We start from the raw sequence: 20,354 nt of genomic DNA, 5'->3' as shown, positions 1-20,354 counted from the left end.
ATTGAATGAGGAAAATGACATAAGATAATATAAAAGTTTAAGATATTTTTGAAGAAAGTAAATTATTTTTAAAAAAAATTCAATGAGGTGAAATTATTTTGAACTGACATTTTCACATTCTTGCTTTCTTTTTATATCGAAATAGACTCTTCATGAAAAAAAAAATGATCATCTTCATAAGTTCAAATTGTAATAACGAATTTGATTTATTCTAAATTTTTAATCCCGATCACCTCTTAGTTCGTATATTTTACTGAAAAATTATAAAATTTGTATCAAATGTAGTAAATCACTTGTCTTGATTGAGAGTTGCTGCTCTATAATGTCCTCAAATTTTTTAAAGGTGAAAATTTAATCTGTTACGTTTGTATATGCGAGTGACAAATTACTTTTAGTTGACTACTTTGATTACATATAATATTCATATTATTAGTTATTTTGTTTAAATAATTATAATTTTGAATGTTTGGATGTTTTTGCACCTGCTATACTATTATTATATAGATATGTATTAGATTAAATTAATGAACATTCATAAACTATAAGATCTTATCTATTGTAGATTAAAATTAATATATATATATATATATATACATATATTGTATGAAATATAATTAAAAATAAAAGTTACTAATTACGACAATATGTTGTCGTTATTATAGTGGCTTGATTAATCTAAAATATTCAAAATTTCTTTTATACTTGTTGACTAAATATTCATGAAAGAAAGATAAGTAAATACATATGTTAAAAATCAATATATAATCATAAATTTTATATATATTAATATTTTGATAATTTTATTTATATTATATAGTAACATATATATATATATATATATATATATATATAGGGGGTCGCTCCAATGAGACCCCCTAATTTTAGTGAGATCTAGGGCACGATCTGGTGCGTTTATTTTATCAATCCTATGACTGATAATGTGTATGGAGGGTGATTTTTTTTCACAAGGTTCGAATCCTGGAGGGAGCAGAATATTTTAAATTTTGTTATTCATCAGCATATAATGCATTGTTCATCAGTATATACGGCCTTGTTCATCAGTATATATGTCTTATTCATTACGAATTTTTTAAATTTCATTTTTCATCAGTATATACATCTTGTTCATTAGATATACGTTTTGTTCATTAGTATTATATGTCTTATTCATTGTCCTAGTGTTTCACGAAAATTATGGGGTCTCACTGGAGCGCGCTATATATATATATATATATATATATATATATATATACACCGAACATTTTATGATTAGATAAAAATATATTATTACATATTTAATTAAAACGTATTTAATATGGTCATAGAAGGTAAAGTTAGGCTACAAACTCATTTTAAAATAAAAACTACAAATCATGAAAATGTAATAAATTGTATGAGTAGAAAAAATGATAACAAAAAGATATTTGTATCATTTAAAATAGACGAAATAAACTACTAATAAATAAAATTTAAAAGAATATTTTCAAAAATAGTAAGATAATTTTTAATAGAAAAATATAATTTACTATTTCTAAAAGTGGTCGTGCTTTTATATATTTATATATATATATATATATATATATATATATATTGATATTGATTAAAAGTTACACCAACAATAAGTATTCAGATAGCAAAGTATTGTAATTTAGTAATATTCATCTTCTTATAAGGCTGCAAAATGGACCAACGAGTCAATCATGCCATCCCTAATTGTTTTTTAAAAAAAACGAACAAACAAATCAAAATTTATTTAAAATGCAACGCTTCAAACTTCTAATTATTATTATTTTTTAAAAAAACGAACAAATCAAATCAAAATTTATTTAAAATGCAACACTTCAAAATTTATGACCCAAAAGGTATTTGTAGAATTCGTACACGCAATCAATTGGTTATAAGAAATAAAACCTCGACTCCCCAACTACGTGCCATTAAACCTACGTTTGATTGAGTATTTTTAGATGTTGAAAATGAATTCAATTAATTGAATCAATTACTTATTGTTTTGTTTAGATAATGAGTTAACCATTACCCTTATGTGAGGATAATTCAATCATCCAATTTGTTACTCCTCAAAATAGAGGAGAAACAAGAAAAAATGGAATCTATTACTAATGATTCATTTTCGTTGTTAAACCAAACGCTCAATAAAATTAATTATTATTGTTACCATTTCACTCCTTTATTTGATTCCATTCTCTTTACATTCATCTACTTGAACCAAACGAGCACTAAATCATTAATACGATCCCCTCAACAGAAATCGTGAATATGATCCTTTAAAAGAATCATTAATACGGATAGTTTAAATTTTGTGCGTATATATTGACCTGGTGACAGAGAAATTTCCAATTCAAGTCCAAATTTTATTAGTTTATTATTAATTTGTTAATATAGTTTTTAATTTATCTCAAAAAATTTTTTTGAAGGGGATTTATCTCAAATTTGAGTACACCGTTGGAATGGTCTATAAATTTAATTGTTGATTTGCCAAAAAAAAAACTTATAAACTAATCAATTCATTGAGACATATTACTATAATTTCACATTCAAAGACATATTTGGTCAATGTGAACGCACTCAAATTCCTATAGGTGGAAAATATTATTTACTGTGGATATATAATCAGATTTATTATTGTTGTCAAATTGCATCACATAATCTCGAAATCTATTGCAGGAAAATAATATTTATTGTGGATTTTTGGCTGTTACTTGGCTGGTTCTCTGTTGTAAATTTATGGCGAGAGACACTGCAAATTTATCATTAATGCAGTGGTGGACAGAAACAGTGTTTCACAGATGCTTAGCCTACCATTTGAATTAATTCAAATATTTTTTATGCTATTTTTTGGCTATATATACATACTAATCCACACTATTTTTATTTCTCATTGTTTTAGAGAGAGAGAGATAGAGAGAGATGAGTTCGCGGTTATGCACCATATGTTTAAACTCAGTTGTAGATGATAATAGTAGAGGAAAAGCAGAGCTCGTTTGTGGCCATCTCTTTCACTTGGGTATATATATATTATTATCTGATTTTTTTTTATATCAAAAAATTATTATTCACTCTTTTTTATTGTATATTGTTTACTATTTCTTGATTTTTCTGTTATTTAAATTTGCTTATATTTGTGTCTTAATTCTTATATTTTCTTCACTTATAGTTTTCTTAGAAAAAAAAAATGAAATTATTCAATTTTAAAGAAATAATGTTGCTACCACATATGATTATATGAATACATTTTTCTGTGTTTATATAGATTGTATTGGTTCAGAATTCAACTACAGAAGCGAAATGAAATGCCCAAATTGTAGGGTGGTGGAAAGTGGTGAATGGCTTTTTCCTGAAGTGGAACTTGACGATGACGAAGACTATTCAGTAGGCGAGGTAAATCAATGTAAAGATGCACAGTGTGTTCTTTATAATTGAATTAATTAATTTGAATTAAGATGGATATATCCTAATTAAAATTAAATAAAAAAACTATGGATTGAATTTAATTATGGTGGACACACTGTGTGTTTCTATTTGCATAATAGACTAATTAATTAATTACTTTTTAAAAAAAAACTATTTTTATTGCAGCGTCGTCTTGAAATTCACATATATTCACACGGTGGAAGGGGTGATTCTTCGACTTCCAGGCAAGTAACATAATAGAAACTTCTGAGCTCACTTTAAGATGAAATTGACATTTTCCCGTTTAATATTGATTTTTTTTATATAGATTTTAATTTCATAGTTTTATTTAAAGAAAATATACTAATATAGTAGCTCCATAAATTAATTTAGCGACAATATTAATTAATTTTTTAATTAATAGTGCATTATTTAAGTCTTAAGGAGTAATTTAGTGACAATTTAGGTTTGTTACTAATTTATAGCGTTGGAAATTTAATTGGTGACCGAATTTTACCGGTGACATTTTAACTCATATAAATATAGTTAGGTGTGAAAATTGACATGTTTCACGTTATTAATATAACGCTTTTTTCCTTTTTCTTTTTCTTCCATAAGTAAAAAGATGTCGTTTTGATAATATGAAATATCTCAAATTTTCAGATCATTGAATTTATGTGGGTGAACATATCGCATATCCATCTGGCAAATTGGATTTTTCGAATTTCGGTGCGAAAAAATACTTATGGGCTAAATTGTAACTAAATCAATTTGTAAGACTTGTATAATGAACCCTCAAAAAAAAGACTTGTATAATGTATTAATGAGTTAAAAATCAGGTTAATTTATCAAAATTAGGTTAATTTTTTTTATTTAATACTGTTAATTTATAAAAAAAATCAGGTTAATTCTAAAAAAATGAGTTAAAAATCAGGTTAAAAACTTTCACTAAATCAAATTATGGCGCAAAACTAGTGTATTTTTCTTTTATTTATTCTTAGTCGAATGTAGTACTAACAATACCTCTTTTTGGTAAAGGGAAGAAATAGGAGCTTGTTTGAAAGCATTTTTGTCAACTAGTATGAGGATGTAAGAGCACTCCCAACAGAATTCCCAAAATTATGTTTCTATATTTCTTCCTAAAGCTTTCCTATTTAATTTTAGGATCTCGATTTTATAAATGCATACACCAGATCTCCTATTTCTACGTAAAAACAATAATTATGTGTGGGCCCTACTAATTATAAGCTTAAAATAAATTTTGGGTGGGTGTAAATTTAAGATTGAATTTAGGTAGGTGTAAAAATTTTTGTGGGCCTCATCCAATTTAGGGGATCTGCTGGATGCATTTTTTTTATCTCATTTTCAATTGTTTTAGCCTAAATTTAGAGTTAGTGATGCATTTAGGTGATCTGATGGGAGTGCTCTAATTTTGACACAAATGCTATAATAGATGATACACTTTAAATCCCTCTAACTTTATGTAGCAATCATAATGTAAATATTTATTGTACAAGTCATAGTTAATTTTTTCAGGGCAGCAACTAACAAGCCATGGTTAAATGTGCAGACTAATATGATGGCAAATTATAATAAGATATTATTTCAAATATAATATAGGGATCAAATCGGTAGTCAAGATCTTAGGTTACCAATGATAGCCCCTACAGTGCACTATCACCATAACACTGTAGTGTTCCCTTCAAATTATGAAGGCAACACTTCAGCCGTTTATGGCAACGATTCCTTGAATGCCGATGCACTGCTAAGGACTTATGGTAGCCCACAAGGTTCCAACTCCATCCGACAAACTAGGGTCGATCGCGTAGTAATGCAAGACACATCTATTTCAAGGTATTTCAAATTTTGTAATTATTTTTTGTATACAATATAATTTAAACTTGTAGGCTGAAGTATTGATTCATATGAGTTTTTGTTAGGCCAAATGCTGGAGAAGTTAGAGCAGTTTATCATCGTACTCGTTTCCGTAACAATTTGCCATCTTCAACGATAGTTGATAGCGAGCTAATCCACCAAAGACGAGAAGAAAATAGCGTGCACACCAATACGACGGCATACGAGTCGCTCTTGTCTTACGAGTCATACGGCGATCCGTCTTTAGAGCTTTCGCTGACGACAAATTCGAGTGAGGATCGATCTCAAGAGGAGCAACATTAGAGTCGCTCGACTCATGAAACAAATTTAGGTTTCATCCTTTCAGGTGCTAGAATAGTTGTTAGGTAACAATGGGTTTGTACCATGAAAAAAGAAAATGAATTTTGTGCTTAGTATGTAATGTTACATTTGATTTGATTTTTTTTACTTAGTTTTCCCGTAAATTTAGGTCTTGTTTATCATGACTATTTTTAGCCTCATAAAATATTTTGTTTCTTTGTTCATAACACACCAATTTTGGCGAAACTTTAATAAACCCTTTTAAGTTATGTTCAACTATGATTTTTAAAACATTCAAAATTCTAAATAATTATATGTAAATTAAATACAAGAACTATTCCTAAATAATCCAACTTTCATCTCCTAAACTTTTTCTTTTGAAACAGGAAGGACGATATATATTAAATCAAGTCTGAATGTACAATATCAAGAAGTCAGGACGGAAAATCCGACTTCCAGATCATTACATCCTCAGAAAGTAAAGAAAAACTATCAAGTTCATGAGCTGCCTTATTTATTCCTAAATCAATGGCTTTGTTTGTTGTCTATTACCTTAGCACACTATGTTTGTCGATGATTTTCATAGTAGTATGCTAAATATTGAAATTATTTTATATTTAGAACATACATTTTCTTCTTCTTCTTTATTAAGTGGACACAACTTCGCAAACACCCATTTGAAGCCCAAGATGATTTCAATTTCAGCTCTCCATATAAAGAATTTAAGATTTGCATAGCTACTGGAATGAAATTGTATGGAATCATAAACTCCAATCCATTGACTTTTTACAAGGGATAATGAGTTCTGGATCTTTTATACGAAGGAAGACTATTAATTATAAAACCAAAAATTGAATTTAAACTAGGGTTTTAATTGGAATTTGGAGGAAAATCTTTTTTCCGAATTTAAAATCTATATATTAAGGTTTGAAAATATGAATGTTTAATTCAAGTTATAATCTCTTAAAATTTCATATATATCATACCTAAAAGTTAAGGACAGACAGCGAAGAATTTTTCATATTCACCAAACTCGTAGTTATATTTCTCTATCATATAATACTCCATTTTTAAGGTGGTAATCATAAACGGTTGAATCTAAAAACTACTAAATAAAACCTGTTTTTTTTTTTTTTTTTTGAGGCAAATAAATAAAGCCTGTTTTTTTAGGAACAATAAATAAAACCTGTACCATTGAGTTTGGGCATACAATGCCCAACCACTTGCACAGTTGCGCTAGCTCAAAAAAATACAAATACAAATACAAATAAATAAAACCTGTTGACTACAATTAGTTTGTCCTAAAAAAAAAAAACCATCTTCAACAAATATTCACAAACCTCTCAATTTTGAAGCGGGAAATGTGAAAATTCAAAGCCTTCTGCATTAACGCCCACGGCGGTGAAGAATCGTTCAACATTTCGCCATGGATGAAGTGATAGCTCGAGTAGTTGCAGATCTCGAAGCTCAATCACCAATTTCACAATCCTTTCTCAGAGATTTAGACACCCTCTTGGATTTCACTCTCAAGACCAACGACACAATCGACATCGAGAATTTCTACAATGAACTTTCTTCAAGAAACCTCTCCCTCAATTCACTCACAAATGCCATTTCCACAGCCATGGATTCAGGCGTTAGCTCCAGCAATTCAGTTCTGGCATCAAAGGTGTATCTCTCGCTGTTGTTATCCCCAAATTCCCCTGTTTTCACTCTGTTTACTCCCATGGCTTTCCTCTCTCTTCTCCGCGTAATACGATTGGCCGTCAAGAACCCTTCCTCGGCCCCAAGGGAAGGCTCCGCGTCTCGAAGCGCAGGCGCGAAGAAAAAGGGGAAGAGAAAAAATGGAGGGAATCAGGCTAGGGTTGAAATTAGGGATTTTGTGGAGAATGAAGGGGAAGAGAGGAGTTATGATGTGAAAGACTTGTTTTTTCTGATTGAGAAGCTCGAAATGGTGATGGGCTTGATTCATTTGGACCGATTTCCCGATTGCTTGAAGGCTTTGGTTCAGACAGTGACTGAGATTCCGATGACGGCTGCTGATTCTTGGGATTTGGGGAGTTTTAGGCGGCTTTGTGAGCTGTGTTCGAGGATTTTGAGTGAGGCATTGAGAGGTGAGCATGGGGATTTGGGGGGTACTGCGGCGGAGGTGTTGAAGGCGTTGAGGCCGTTGATTTTGCTGCCTAAGTGTCAAGTGAGGAGCTTTGGCTTGGGATTTGTGGTGAATAGGATGGTGGAGATGGGTGAGGATTCGGATGAGATTAAGAAGGCCGTTGCTAACATGCCTAAGTTCTTGCTGCAGAGGGCACCAGAGAAGACTGAGCCGAGGGCTTCAGCAGTTGAGTCGATAATGGAGATTGTGAAGGCTTTGGATTGTGATCATCAGGTTGAGTTTGCTGATTATGTGGTGAGGATGAGCCAGGGGAAGACGCAGTTTCGTGTTCTGTCAGTGGATTTGATACCTGTTTTGTTGATGTCTTTGAAAGGTGCTTTTGAATTTGATGTGGTTGAGAGGGTTGACGATTCTTGGGGTTTGAAGCTGTTGCAAGCATTGATTCAGCGCTGCTCTGATTCGACAGCTGTGGTTAGAGCTAGAGCTTTGACAAACCTAGCTCAGGTTGTGGTGTCCTTGTCTGGAAATGATGGAAGTAGGGCAGTGTTGAAGGAGGTGATGGGACACGGGGGTGAGGGGATCGATGGGATGAGCAAGATTCTCAAGCTACGTTGTGTAGATGAGAAGGCTGCTGTCCGAAAAGCAGCACTTCTGCTAATATCAAAATCAATGTCGTTGTTGGGAGACGAACTTGATGAAGAACTGCTGAAGACAGTAGGCATGGCTTGCTCCGATCCACTTGTTAGTATTAGAAAAGTGGCAATATCTGCTCTATCTGAGGTGAATTTCCTTGCTTATGTGTGATTTCCGATATGATCTTCATTACTTTGAATGATATGGTTGTGGTTGAGTGCTTGTAGTTAGCACCATTTGCATGCTTGTGCTTTGATCTTTGTTCTTGCTTTGCTTAGTCCCTTCAATTCTATTGAAACTTATGAACACTGCATAGTTTTTTTGCCGCTAGTTATTGTTTAGTTTCCTTTTCTTGTCTGTGTTTATTGTGATGAGTTCTTTTACAATCTCGTTCTTATATTACTATCCCCTCTTGATTTAGGCCTTTAGGAAATACTCAACTCGTCTCGTGACCAAAGAGTGGATGCATTCTGTTACACGTTTGATAGGTGATAATGAAACCAGCATCCAGGAGGAATGTGAGAGCCTTTTCTCTGAACTGGTTCTTGATCGCGTATCAAGGGCTTGTGACAAGAAAGGCAAGAATAGTAGCTTGAACATCGATGCTGAGTCAGTGTATACGGAAAGAGTTCTTGGCCTGCTAAAGGAGCTTTGCGATGGAGAAGTTTCACCATGGGTAAAAAAGATCTGCTTGAGCCTAGGGAAAAAGAAGAAGCTCCAACGGCAAACAGCTACATCACTTCAAAACATCATTAGGGATTCTGAAGCTCAGTGGGTGCACGATTCCATGCCAATGGGGAATTGGACAGCACCCCAGGGTGCCTGGTTTTTGTTGTCCGAGGTATCTGCATTCGTTCCAAAAGCAGTCGACTGGGAGTTCCTTCATCATCATTGGCAGCTTCTTGACAATAATAAGCCAGTTAGTGAACTCCAAAGCCCTATTGGGAGTGGATTTATGGATGAAGAAATGGTTGATGTAGAATCTCATTCAATTACTTGGATGGGAGATCGAGTATATCTTTTGCAGACAATTTCTAATGTCTCCATGGACCTACCTCCCGAACCTGCTGCAGACCTAGCGCAGAACTTCCTCAAAAGACTCGAAAGGTTCAACATGCATCCAACCGAGGTACATAAAGCTTGATATGCTGGTTTTGGCTTCTTAAGCGGGCCATTCCAGCTGAAAATAGTTTTGCTTAACAATCATCGAAGTCTTAAAGATAACTTGTAAAAAAGTTTAACCTTGCTTCATAAACTCAAGGCAGCATGCATTTTATGCATTTCTTATGGCCCTTGATCATGATAATACCATCTTGTATGCCCTCCAAATGTTTTATTTAATAATGTTCGATGTTTCTTGCTATTTACAGTTCATGTATGTACATGATAGTTACAGAAATATGAGGATTTCCTTTTCATACTCAACAATAAACTATAAAGGATAAACTTTCTACAAAACAAGGCTTTTCCTTGCATTGCATCTCTTAGAATGAGAATCTTATTTCATTTTTTTTATATTTATGTGCTTTTATGATTCTTGAATTTCATTTTTTTTCAAATGTCTTGTAACAGGTTGATGCTCATATAAAAGCACTCAGAACCTTGTGCAGAAGGAAGGCCTTAAATCAGGAAGAGGCCGAGACCCTTGTAATGAGATGGGTGGATCAACTCCAATACAAAGCCTCCCAAGTCCTAGAATCGTACATGTCGAAAATCTCCAATTCTGATAAAGAAAGTAATCTTCTTACTCCTCCACAGGCCTCTGTAAGTCAGAGAGGATCAAAAACAGCTGACTCGAAGTCATTAGCACAAGCGATAATTGCCATTTATACAATTGGATCATTAGTTATCATCTGCCCCTCAGCCAGCTTAAAAGATCTCGTTCCAACCGTACACTCCATCATAACGTCGGGGAATTCTGATCCAAAATCTAGCAAACTACCTACTCTTGCAGTTTCTGTTAAGCAGCTCGCCCCCTCCTTATATGTACATGCATGGCTGGCTATGGGCAAGATCTGTCTAGCCGATGGGAAACTTGCAAAGCGCTACATTCCTCTTTTCGTGCAGGTACATTTGGAACTCATGCTTGGGGTCCTTAACAAGTAACATCAAAATCAGCTTAAAACCTAATGTATAGATTGGATTATGTCTGTCGATTTATAATATCTTCTGCATAAACTATGTTTATCAGGAGCTTGAAAAGAGCGAATCTGCTACAGTTCGCAACAACATTGTTGTGACGATGGCGGATTTCTGTGTGCGATACACTGCTATGGTGGACTGGTGAGTTCCACTCTACCTTCAAAACTTTGTGAAACTTGAACTTATTCGACTCTTAATATCTGAGTCGAAACCTTACAGTTATATGTCAAAGATCACAAAGTGCCTACGCGATCCTTGTGAGCTAGTAAGAAGGCAGACATTTATCCTACTAGGAAGGCTATTACAGGTACATGTTGATTGCAAGAACAAGTTATAGAGGATCAGTTTTCGAGAATTGTCTCATGCAACATTTTTCTTCTATACAGCGCGACTATGTGAAGTGGAGAGGGCTGCTCTTCCTCAGATTTTTGTTGTGTTTAGTTGATGAATCGGAGAAAATCCGACAACTAGCAGCTTTCCTCTTTGGGAACATCTTGAAAGGTTACTGATTTACTACTATCATGCACAGCAGTTTGAGAAACCGCATCTTGTTTCTTTACCTTCGCGTGCTGATCTTTCCTTTTGTTCTCCAGCAAAGGCCCCTCTTTTAGCCTACAACAGCTTTGTGGAGTCCATCTTCGTGTTGAACGACTGCAACGCTCACACCGGGCGTAGCAACTCCACCAGCTCGCGCAATGAGAACCGTCTCTTCACTATAAGGTATTTCGTGTTTTGATCAACTGGCTGAACTCATGCTGGCATTGATGATTTCGGATGCTAATACGATACCACTGTTTCTATCACAGGGGAAACGACGAGCAGTCGAGGTCTCAACGGATGCACATCTACTCGACTCTCCTGAAGCAAATGGCTCCGGAGCACCTCTTGGCCACCTTCGCCAAAGTATGCGCTGAGATTCTTGCTGCTGCGTCTGATGGCATGCTTTCTCTAGAGGATACAACAGCCCAGTCTGTTATACAGGTAACATTCACTACTCCATTTCTGTTGAAAAATTGAGGCTTTTTATGAATGATTATGAATTTATGATAGGCTAGAGGGGAGTACAACGGAATCCATACCGTTGAATTTTGGTCACTTCGGTTCGGTTTTGTTTTTAGCCTTTTTTGGTTTGATTCGGTTTGTTATGGCTTTAGGATGCGTTCCTAGTCCTCTCGAGCAAGGAGATCCGGATCCAGTCGAGCCATGGGGCATCATCGGAGGCAGCAGAGATCGAAGAAGAAGGCGGAGATGGAGGAGGAACATCCACTTCTGCCTCGAAAGGGAGGGCCATAACACAAGCAGTGAGGAAAGGCCTAATCCAGAACGCGATCCCCATCTTCATCGAGCTCAAACGCCTCCTCGAGAGCAAGAACAGCCCCCTCCTCGGCGCCCTCATGGACTGCCTCCGGATCCTGCTGAAGGACTACAAGAACGAGATCGATGACATCTTGGTCGCTGACCGGCAGCTGCAGAAGGAACTCGTCTACGACATGCAGAGGTACGAGTCCATGAAGGCCAAGAACACGGCCGCTGATGCAGTTGCCACGGTGAGGAGGTCGGAGGCGTTCCAGTCCCCCAACGGTGTGGCAAAGGCAAAGGAGACGACGAATCCCAACACGATAAGGAGCAAGCTGCCACGGAACCTACAGAGCAACTCCAAAGTTGCCTCGGCCGTGGCTGATGCTGCAGCGGCCGCCACAGCGCGGTCCGTGCTCAGGGAGGTGCATGCGGGCGCCTCCACGCCTCTCGGCTCGATGAGCGTGCCCAAGCTGAAGTCGTGGAGAGGGGAGGCGCCTAGCCATGGAGGGGAGAAGCCAGCTGAGGTGATCGAGTCCCTGAGGAGAAGGCAATTCTTTGATTCTGATGATGAGAATTGATTATTGCTCTTGCTCTTAATGTAGACTAGACTAACATAGTGTAAAAAATTGATTCTTTAACATATGTAGTAGTGAAGTTTTGAATTACAAGATTTTTGGGTATCAAGATTTAATTTTTTGTCCATTCTTATTAAACAATCTTATACCCCTCTATAAGGGATTCAAGATCCTATAATTGCACCTTTTGTGTGTGTGTGTGTTTTCTTTTTCTTTTGATCTGATTCAACTTGTATGACTTCTCCTCTGTCACCAAATACATGCACTAATATTCAATTTGAAGAGGCTATAATAATGGTATAAATGATTAAATGTGCAATTCGTATTAATAATTACGCGGTTTTGGATAATTACGGTATTTTGGAGAAAATATTAAAATACTCCAGCATACATATTTCTTAAACTATTTCTTCCCTCCTCGAAAGTGACTTTTGCCAATATCACATTCCAAAAAAATGGATAATTTATTTTTCATCCTGAAAAATTACATGTTTAAACGAAGAAGTAAGAATAAACTAAAAAAATTCGCATAATTTTTCTTATAAAATTCTAAAATATTTTTTGTATTAAAAGACTATATTTATTTTTAAATATAGCACTTATTCAGAAATGAAAGTCCGATAATCCTTACATTTTCGAAAAAATAAATAATTAGATAAATATATGTTTTTCAAAAAAAATAATGAGATAAATGGATGATAAAATAACATTCAGTGGGTTGGTCGTTGGTGATATCAAAGTGGAAAATTAGCGATAAATATCTTGAGTGCGAGAAAAGTTAAAAAAAAAAAGTAAGACAAATGGAAAATCAATGTGTGCAAATTGACTTGTCACATTTCAATTGGTTGACAATTAGGGCACTATATATTTGCACCTATACATATTCCTCTCGTGTCATCTCACTCTTGCTCTTTCTCTCTCTACGAGTCGGACCAGTCGGTCATGGGATTACGGATCTAATACTTATAGGTAAAAATATATGGCTTTCTTTAAATTTTTTATGGCATTTTGGATGGTTGATGCTCAGTTCTTAACAAAATTTTGGCGTGCGCATGGGTTTTTCATTTTGATGAACCCTGATTGTGGTTTGTGCTTATTGAATTATACTAGTTAGGGTGCTTCATTGTTGAATTTGATTAAGATCATGATTTGGGATTTTGTGTTTGCGTGTTTCAGTTAGGGGAAATTGTGGTATTTTGGGTGATCGACGGTGAACTTGATGCAGTAGGGTGTGGATGAATTTCTGAATTGATGATTTTGTGGGCCTGTGGATTTTCTAGGTTTTGGCTCCCAAAGTTGAATTTTGGGATTTTTTTTCTTGAGCTGGGCTGTTTATATGTTTGAGTAGGGTTTTTTTTTTGGGGGCAACTGAAATTCGTGATGGATAGCAACAAAGATGAGGCGTTGAGATGTATAAACATTGCGAAAGAGGCAATTGCAGCAGGTAATAAGCAAAGAGCCGTGAAATTTATTGGCATTGCTCGCCGCCTTAACCAGAGTTTATCCGTGGATGATCTCTTGGCCGCTTGTGAGAATCTCGATTCCTCGTCTTCTGCCGGCCCATCTAGTAATGTGAAGAAGGCTTCCACGGTGAAGACCGATCAGGGTGCTGCCGCAAATTCTGATGGGATTTCAAACGGGGAGAGGAATTACACGGACGAGCACGTGCTCTTGGTGAGGCAGATCAAGACGAAGAAGGATTACTATGCCATTCTTGGGGTGGAGAAGAGTTGTTCGGTAGAGGAGATTAGGAAGGCGTATAGGAAGCTTTCGCTGAAAGTCCATCCTGATAAGAATAAGGCACCAGGCTCTGAGGAGGCTTTCAAGAAAGTTAGCAAGGCGTTCAAGTGCTTGAGTGAGGATGAGTCGAGGAGGCAGTATGATCAGACGGGTTTGGTGGACGAGTTCGAGCATAACCAGCAGTATCAGACTAGGAGGAGGCGGAGGAGAACAGGGAATGACTTCTTTGACGATGAATTTGATCCTGATGAGATATTCAGAGCGTTTTTTGGCCAACGTGACGCCTTCAGGAATGCTCATGTTTACAGGACTAGAACGCATACTGCTGCTGCACATCAAAGGGAAGATTTGGGTAACACGGGCCCTAGTCTTATGCTGCTTCTTCAGCTGCTGCCGTTTTTGATAATCATTCTGCTTGCTTATCTTCCATTTTCGGAGCCTGAGTACTCGTTGCAGAAGAACTATTCTTACCAGTTTAAGAAAATGACAGAGAAACATGGAGTAGAGTACTTTGTTAAGTCGCCTGAATTTGATAGGACCTATCCGGCTGGAACCGCTGGCCGGCATGAAATTGAGAATAACGTGATAAAGGATTACAAGCATATGCTTGGACGTTACTGTCACATGGAAATGCAGAGGCGTCACTGGAATAGGCACTTCCCGACTCCTCATTGCGATAGGCTTCAAAGTTTTGCCGCATGAAGGTGAGTTCGAGTTTTTGCATGATGTTGCTGTTCCTTCACTTTGTGTTATGATGGTTCAAAATCTCAAATGGTGTGTTTTACTAGAGAACTGGTTTGATTCAATACTGTGGGAATATCACTTATGTTGCACCAATTATATGAAAAGTGCGTATCACGTGATTATGCTTATATTGTGATTAGGTTGTTATTGCAAAACAAGTGAGGTTTAAAGATTGAGCATTTGATGTTTGTAGGTGCAAGTTAAAATCATAGTTAAACTTTGAAAGTAGTTTCGAGTTCGATGGAAAGGTTTTCAACTCATGTATCTTAGTAAACTTGTAATTTACTATGTTTACTAGAGCAGAAAAAACAGAAATGCCTTAGTAGGCCTTTTCGTTTATCCTTTTTTAAATGACAAATTGAGCCGTGGGAAGAGGGTCGAGGGGCTTGGAGGGAGAGAGATTGGTTGGGCCCGACCAAAATTCTCCATCTGTCTGAACATGCATGGATAAGGTAACTTGTAAGTTAAGCCTTTAATCTCGGCTGTAAGAGGGAGTAGAACACAAGGGTGTACACATCGAGGCTAGTGCACCATGCTTTCAATTAATTCACGAACTAATTACTAAATAGCTAGTGGATTAACTTGATTATAGTGAACCACTGCTGCAATAAAGTGTATTGATCCAGCTACTCCTGTAATTAGATTGAACCCTGTATAAGAGAAGTTGAGGATTGGAATTAGTCCGTCAGCATGTTAATTTATGTAGTTACTGCTTTGTATAAAATGTGTAAGCTCAAGGATTTGACCTGTGTTTAGTTAGTCTTCATTTGACCCTATTGTTCAGATGGAAATGATAGAATCAAGCAGCGATGCAAGCAAGAACTTCCATGTTTATCTGGATAGCTTATGGGTGATGATAGAAAATAAAATCTGTTGATTGTCTATTTATAAATCTTGTCCAGCACAAGCACATTTTACACAACAAATTCACCATGCTTTAATAGTTCGTATTTTACACGTGCATGAATTTGAAATTGAGATTTACCTGGAAATAACATAGTTGATGCATTTCTGGCTGATACTTTCAACCAGCATTAAGATCAATTGAAGTTGTTTTCTTTATTGCTGAGAGGGCATCTAGTTGCTCTCTTTTGTTCCGTACTGTAGATTATTGTTTACAAAATGTTTCCAGATTTCATAAGGCGTGAACTGTTAACAAAGACTTGAAGAAACTCGAAAACATGATGGTATGACTTTGCAAGCTCCTTCGGAGTTTATGGAGGCCTAACTACTTTTCCTCTTGCTTTTTTAGGACATTATAAATTGCTTTAATTAGGTATTGGATTAATTAGGTCAAGAATAACATTGTAAAGACGATATAACATTTAGTGTAATAATTGTAGTTTTGATTGGCTTTCTTTTTAATCCTAAATGGTGTCCAGATTCTTCTGAGAAAACCACAACAAGCAAATTATTGCGTCTATGCTTACGTTTATGTTAAAGACTGAAGACTGTTCATTATGCGTTCTAACCATATAGTTTGCTGTGCTTGAGCAGATCATCCAAGTTGATGACCTCCAGTCGGAGATTCAGGCACTATCAGTTGCATATCCACCATGGAAATCCCTCGCTGGCAGTAGAACTCGGCAGAGGCTGGCTTCCTCCCGTTTCTAATCCGACCTCGTAGCCATGAGCTCGTTCGAGGGTCTTGTCTGAGGGAGGTTTTTTTGGCAAAGGAACCATGCGAAAGTTATCGTTTCATTTATGTATATTATATTGCTGCTATCAATATTGCCACACACTGAATGTTAGCGTTTCAGATAGATGGAAAAATTATTTGATGATGTCTGCGATTTTAGCCAATAATAAGGTGAGGCTTCCGAGCTTTTTTGATTCGTATTTCATTTCATTTGGGATTTGGTTTATTGATAACGGTATATCTATAGATATAGCTTGATCGCGTGTAGTATCTGAATTTTATTTTAGTTGATAGTGATCTACTCCCTCCGTCCCATGAAGCAAGACCAAGTTTTCTTTTTGGTTTGTTTTACGAAGCAAGACCAGTCTTTAAAAGTAGCAAAAATTTTACTCTTTATTCACATTTTCACTTTTTCACCTACCTAACATACAAAATACCAATTTCTTAATTTTCGTGTCGAAAAGAACTTAGTCTTGTTTCATGGGACGGAGGGAGTATAATTATATACATTTACGTATACTCCGTATAATAATACAAGAAAAATACTCCGTATAGTTGATAGTGAAGGACAGAAATGGAAATTAAAAAGAGCCTGGTTTAGGTTGTATTCCCTCCGTTCAACTATAAGTGAGACTCTTTCTATTTTAGATGACTCACCATAAGTGAGACTTTTTCTTTTTTGGGTAAAACTTTTATCCTTTAAACACTTTTTTCACTTTTTCTTCTACACAAAAAAATTCTATCTTTTTTAATTCTCGTGCTCAAGAAAATGGTAGTGGGACGGAGGAGGGAGCATGTGTTATCTGAAAGGGAAGCTTCAGCCACCAATAGTTGACTCGCTAACAGGGATATGGAAGGACGATAATACCCTTCTCAAGCAACACAAATTTCAGGATAGTCCTCGCCTCGGTGTGTATTTTCAAATTTTGAGCTATGAATGTAATTACAAATTTGCAAGCTAGTTAGTACAACATAAAAAGTAGGTATTGCTATTAAATCAGATAAGCGTATTTTTATATCTAATTAAAATTAAACTCAGCTCGAGTTCAAACTCAAACTCTATAGTTAAAAGGACAATTAAAAATCAAGATAATCTCTTTTTGTCTCATGATGGAGTCGTGGAGATGAAGACACGGACAAGATCTAAAAATCAATGTTTTCAATATTATGAGAGGAAGTTCAGGGGTATCTAGAGTGTAACAATGAAGAAGATCAAAGAAAGATGCAACAAAAAATAGAAATTGAAAATAAAAACTGTCGATATAGATTCCAAGCCCACATCCTCACAAGAGGGGTTGCCGAGCATGACACTCGACATAACAAAAATCTCTCTCTCTCTATATATATATAAATTATTCTCCATTAGATTATAGTGCAAAGCTATGTGAATTCATATTTAATATTCGTTCGTTCATGAAAAATATGACATTTTTGTTATTTTTAGTGTTCACAAAAATAGTATTTTCCATTTTAAGACACGACCTTACATTTTTTTTCCTTACCTTTTATCTTTTCAAATACCCTTTATTTCCAAAAAAATTCATCTTTAAATCAATCTCAATAACTTATTTCAAATTTTGATGGGGCTCTTTATTTACTACATAAAAATCACTATTCATTTTATTAAAAAAATGGGACGAATGCAATTGAAGTATATATTTCACATAATTTTAAAACATATCACAACACAATCTTTTAATTTTTAATAGTAAAATGACATTATTTTAATGGTACATAAAATAAACAAAGTTTGATAAAAAAAATTGGAAATATTATAATGACACATTTTTCTAATTAATATTATAATATTTAATTTTAATAAAATTAGATATTTAATTTAATATAAAAATATATTTATAATAAAAATAAAATTAGAGATCCCAAATAAAGAATCACCCAAGAACCCATTTAATACAATATTTTGATAATAGAAGCATTCGACCGCAAGCAATCAAGAAGTCAACAAAAGGGCTAATATCGTAATTTCATAAACACTGCACATGTTCATATCATACACGAGCTAGCTAGCTTTGCGTTAGTACAGCAGCACTACGTATATTACTCATAAAGAAAAATGAAATTATGAAATCACCAAAAAAATAAGAAAAGCGATAATAATAAAAAAAAGAACTAAAATTTAGATCCCAAAATCAACCGAAAATAATATCCATTCCCGCGGCGGTTTTCAGATCGGAGAACATCAGTCGCCGCCATCGTCGTCGCCGCCGAAGATCGAGACTCTGTTGTAGAGCAGGAAGAGGACGAGGATGAGGACGAGCGCGACGCCCACCGGCGATCCGCTGGCGCGGTGGATGGAATTCGGCTCGCCGGTGGAGAAGACGGCGGCGACGAATGATCCGGTGTCGGAGGAGAGGAATTGGATGGTGAGGAGGAGGACGATGGGGAGGAGGAGCAGCCCCACGGGGCTGAGCAGCTCCGCGATGAACTCCGTCAGCGCCTCGCCCTGGTCGCCGAGCAATGTCGGCACCACCATCACCAGAACCACCACCACTGCCAGGATGGCGGCGTGCGGAGGGCCGGCGCGGCGCTCTTCTATCATATCGGATTTCTGCTTATGCTCTGCTTGGTAGTGTGTGTGTGTGTGTGTTTCGCTTTTTTGTGTGTTTGCTTCTTTTTGGAAGGGTGAAAGAAAATAAAAGGGTTTTGAAATATGGGATTTGGACGTACGCGCTTCTTTTTGAAATTATTCATTAGTCTTCGGAATTTTTATTGGCGAACAAATCGATGTATTACTACTCCCTCCGTCCACCAATTAAAGCCCCATTTGAGTGTCGGCGCGGAAACTAAGAAAGCTGAAAAAGGTGGTGTAAAAGTGGTGTAAATGACTAAAAGGGTAGGGTTATTTTATAAGCTATTTCCTTCTTTCTTTTTTTACTCTTTAATTAAATAAACTGAAAACTGGAAATAAATAAATAAATAAACTGAAATTCAGAAAATAAATAAACTGGAATTAAATAAATAAATAAACTGAAAATTCGAAAATAAATAAATAAATAAATTAAAATCTGGAAAATTATTTTTTTAAAAAAATAAATAAACTGGAATTAAATAAATAAATAAACTGAAAATTCGAAAATAAATAAATAAATAAATTAAAATCTGGAAAATTATTATTTTTAGAAAATAAATAAACTGGAAATAAATAAATAAATAAATAAACTGAAAATTCTAAACTAAATGAATAAACAAACTGAAAATTCAGAAAATAAATAAACTGGAAATAAATAAATAAATAAACTGAAATTCGAAAATAAATAAATAAATAAATTAAAAACTGGAAAATAATTTTTTTTAGAAAATAAATAAACTTAAAGTTCGAAAATAAATAAATAAACTGAAAATTAAGAAAATAAATAAACTGGAAATAAATATATAAATAAATAAATAAACTGAAAATTTGAAAATAAATAAATAAATAAACTGGAATTAAATAAATAAATAAACTGAAAATTCGAAAATAAATAAATTAATTAATTAAAATCTGGAAAATTATTTTTTTTAGAAAATAAATAAAGTGGAATTAAATAAATAAATAAACTGAAAATTCGAAAATAAATAAATAAATTAATTAAAATCTGGAAAATTATTATTTTTAGAAAATAAATAAACTGGAATTAAATAAATAAATAAACTGAAAATTCGAAAATAAATGAATAAACAAACTGAAAATTCAGAAAATAAATAAACTGGAAATAAATAAATAAATAAACTGAAATTCGAAAATAAATAAATAAATAAATTAAAAACTGGAAAATAATTTTTTTAGAAAATAAATAAACTTAAAGTTCGAAAATAAATAAATAAACTGAAAATTCAGAAAATAAATAAACTGGAAATAAATAAATAAATAAATAAATAAACTGAA

At 34.7% G+C, this 20,354-nt stretch overlaps 4 protein-coding genes and 1 long non-coding RNA gene across 5 annotated transcripts; 4 read left to right on the top strand and 1 right to left on the bottom strand.

Moving 5' to 3' along the window:
* Positions 1-2,856: 2,856 nt before the first annotated feature.
* Positions 2,857-4,491, top strand: LOC130991956 (uncharacterized). Its single transcript, XR_009091210.1, has 3 exons — positions 2,857-3,022; positions 3,269-3,396; positions 3,595-4,491. It is a non-coding gene; the product is annotated as an uncharacterized LOC130991956 (long non-coding RNA).
* A 350-nt stretch (positions 4,492-4,841) lies between these two features.
* Positions 4,842-5,765, top strand: LOC130991919 (uncharacterized). Its single transcript, XM_057916372.1, has 2 exons — positions 4,842-5,262; positions 5,349-5,765. The coding sequence occupies exons 1-2, from the start codon at positions 5,063-5,065 to the stop codon at positions 5,584-5,586; spliced, it is 438 nt and encodes a 145-aa protein (XP_057772355.1). The 5' UTR covers positions 4,842-5,062; the 3' UTR covers positions 5,587-5,765.
* A 1,133-nt stretch (positions 5,766-6,898) lies between these two features.
* Positions 6,899-12,533, top strand: LOC130991757 (uncharacterized). The gene is made up of 9 exons (XM_057916138.1): positions 6,899-8,476; positions 8,751-9,458; positions 9,902-10,396; positions 10,521-10,612; positions 10,691-10,778; positions 10,858-10,972; positions 11,065-11,191; positions 11,278-11,452; positions 11,626-12,533. The coding sequence occupies exons 1-9, from the start codon at positions 7,010-7,012 to the stop codon at positions 12,346-12,348; spliced, it is 3,990 nt and encodes a 1,329-aa protein (XP_057772121.1). The 5' UTR covers positions 6,899-7,009; the 3' UTR covers positions 12,349-12,533.
* Positions 12,534-13,138: 605 nt separating this feature from the next.
* LOC130991867 (chaperone protein dnaJ 49) lies at positions 13,139-16,668 on the top strand. The gene is made up of 3 exons (XM_057916288.1): positions 13,139-13,314; positions 13,522-14,789; positions 16,327-16,668. The coding sequence occupies exon 2, from the start codon at positions 13,726-13,728 to the stop codon at positions 14,785-14,787; it is 1,062 nt and encodes a 353-aa protein (XP_057772271.1). The 5' UTR covers positions 13,139-13,314; positions 13,522-13,725; the 3' UTR covers positions 14,788-14,789; positions 16,327-16,668.
* A 1,759-nt stretch (positions 16,669-18,427) lies between these two features.
* Positions 18,428-19,218, bottom strand: LOC130991930 (uncharacterized). Its single transcript, XM_057916386.1, has one exon. It carries the CDS (start codon positions 19,026-19,028, stop codon positions 18,669-18,671), a length of 360 nt encoding a protein of 119 aa, XP_057772369.1. The 5' UTR covers positions 19,029-19,218; the 3' UTR covers positions 18,428-18,668.
* Positions 19,219-20,354: the final 1,136 nt, after the last annotated feature.

Source organism: Salvia miltiorrhiza, chromosome 7 (assembly GCF_028751815.1).
Source record: "Salvia miltiorrhiza cultivar Shanhuang (shh) chromosome 7, IMPLAD_Smil_shh, whole genome shotgun sequence".
Lineage (NCBI taxonomy): Eukaryota > Viridiplantae > Streptophyta > Magnoliopsida > Lamiales > Lamiaceae > Salvia > Salvia miltiorrhiza.
The sequence above is the reverse complement of the archived record's forward strand: the minus strand, read 5'-3'. Positions and strand labels throughout refer to the sequence as shown.

What these genes read in the sequence shown, in the direction of transcription:
- LOC130991919 (XM_057916372.1), top strand. Translation starts at nt 5,063, where the DNA reads ATGATAGCCCCTACAGTGCACTATCACCATAACACTGTAGTGTTCCCT. An exon ending in CAAGACACATCTATTTCAAG is followed by an intron (nt 5,263 to 5,348) that starts GTATTTCAAATT and finishes AGTTTTTGTTAG; the next exon opens with GCCAAATGCTGGAGAAGTTA.
- LOC130991757 (XM_057916138.1), top strand. Translation starts at nt 7,010, where the DNA reads ATGGATGAAGTGATAGCTCGAGTAGTTGCAGATCTCGAAGCTCAATCA. An exon ending in CAATATCTGCTCTATCTGAG is followed by an intron (nt 8,477 to 8,750) that starts GTGAATTTCCTT and finishes CTCTTGATTTAG; the next exon opens with GCCTTTAGGAAATACTCAAC. An exon ending in CTTTGGGAACATCTTGAAAG is followed by an intron (nt 10,973 to 11,064) that starts GTTACTGATTTA and finishes TTTGTTCTCCAG; the next exon opens with CAAAGGCCCCTCTTTTAGCC.
- LOC130991867 (XM_057916288.1), top strand. Translation starts at nt 13,726, where the DNA reads ATGGATAGCAACAAAGATGAGGCGTTGAGATGTATAAACATTGCGAAA.
- LOC130991930 (XM_057916386.1), bottom strand. Translation starts at nt 19,028, where the DNA reads ATGATAGAAGAGCGCCGCGCCGGCCCTCCGCACGCCGCCATCCTGGCA.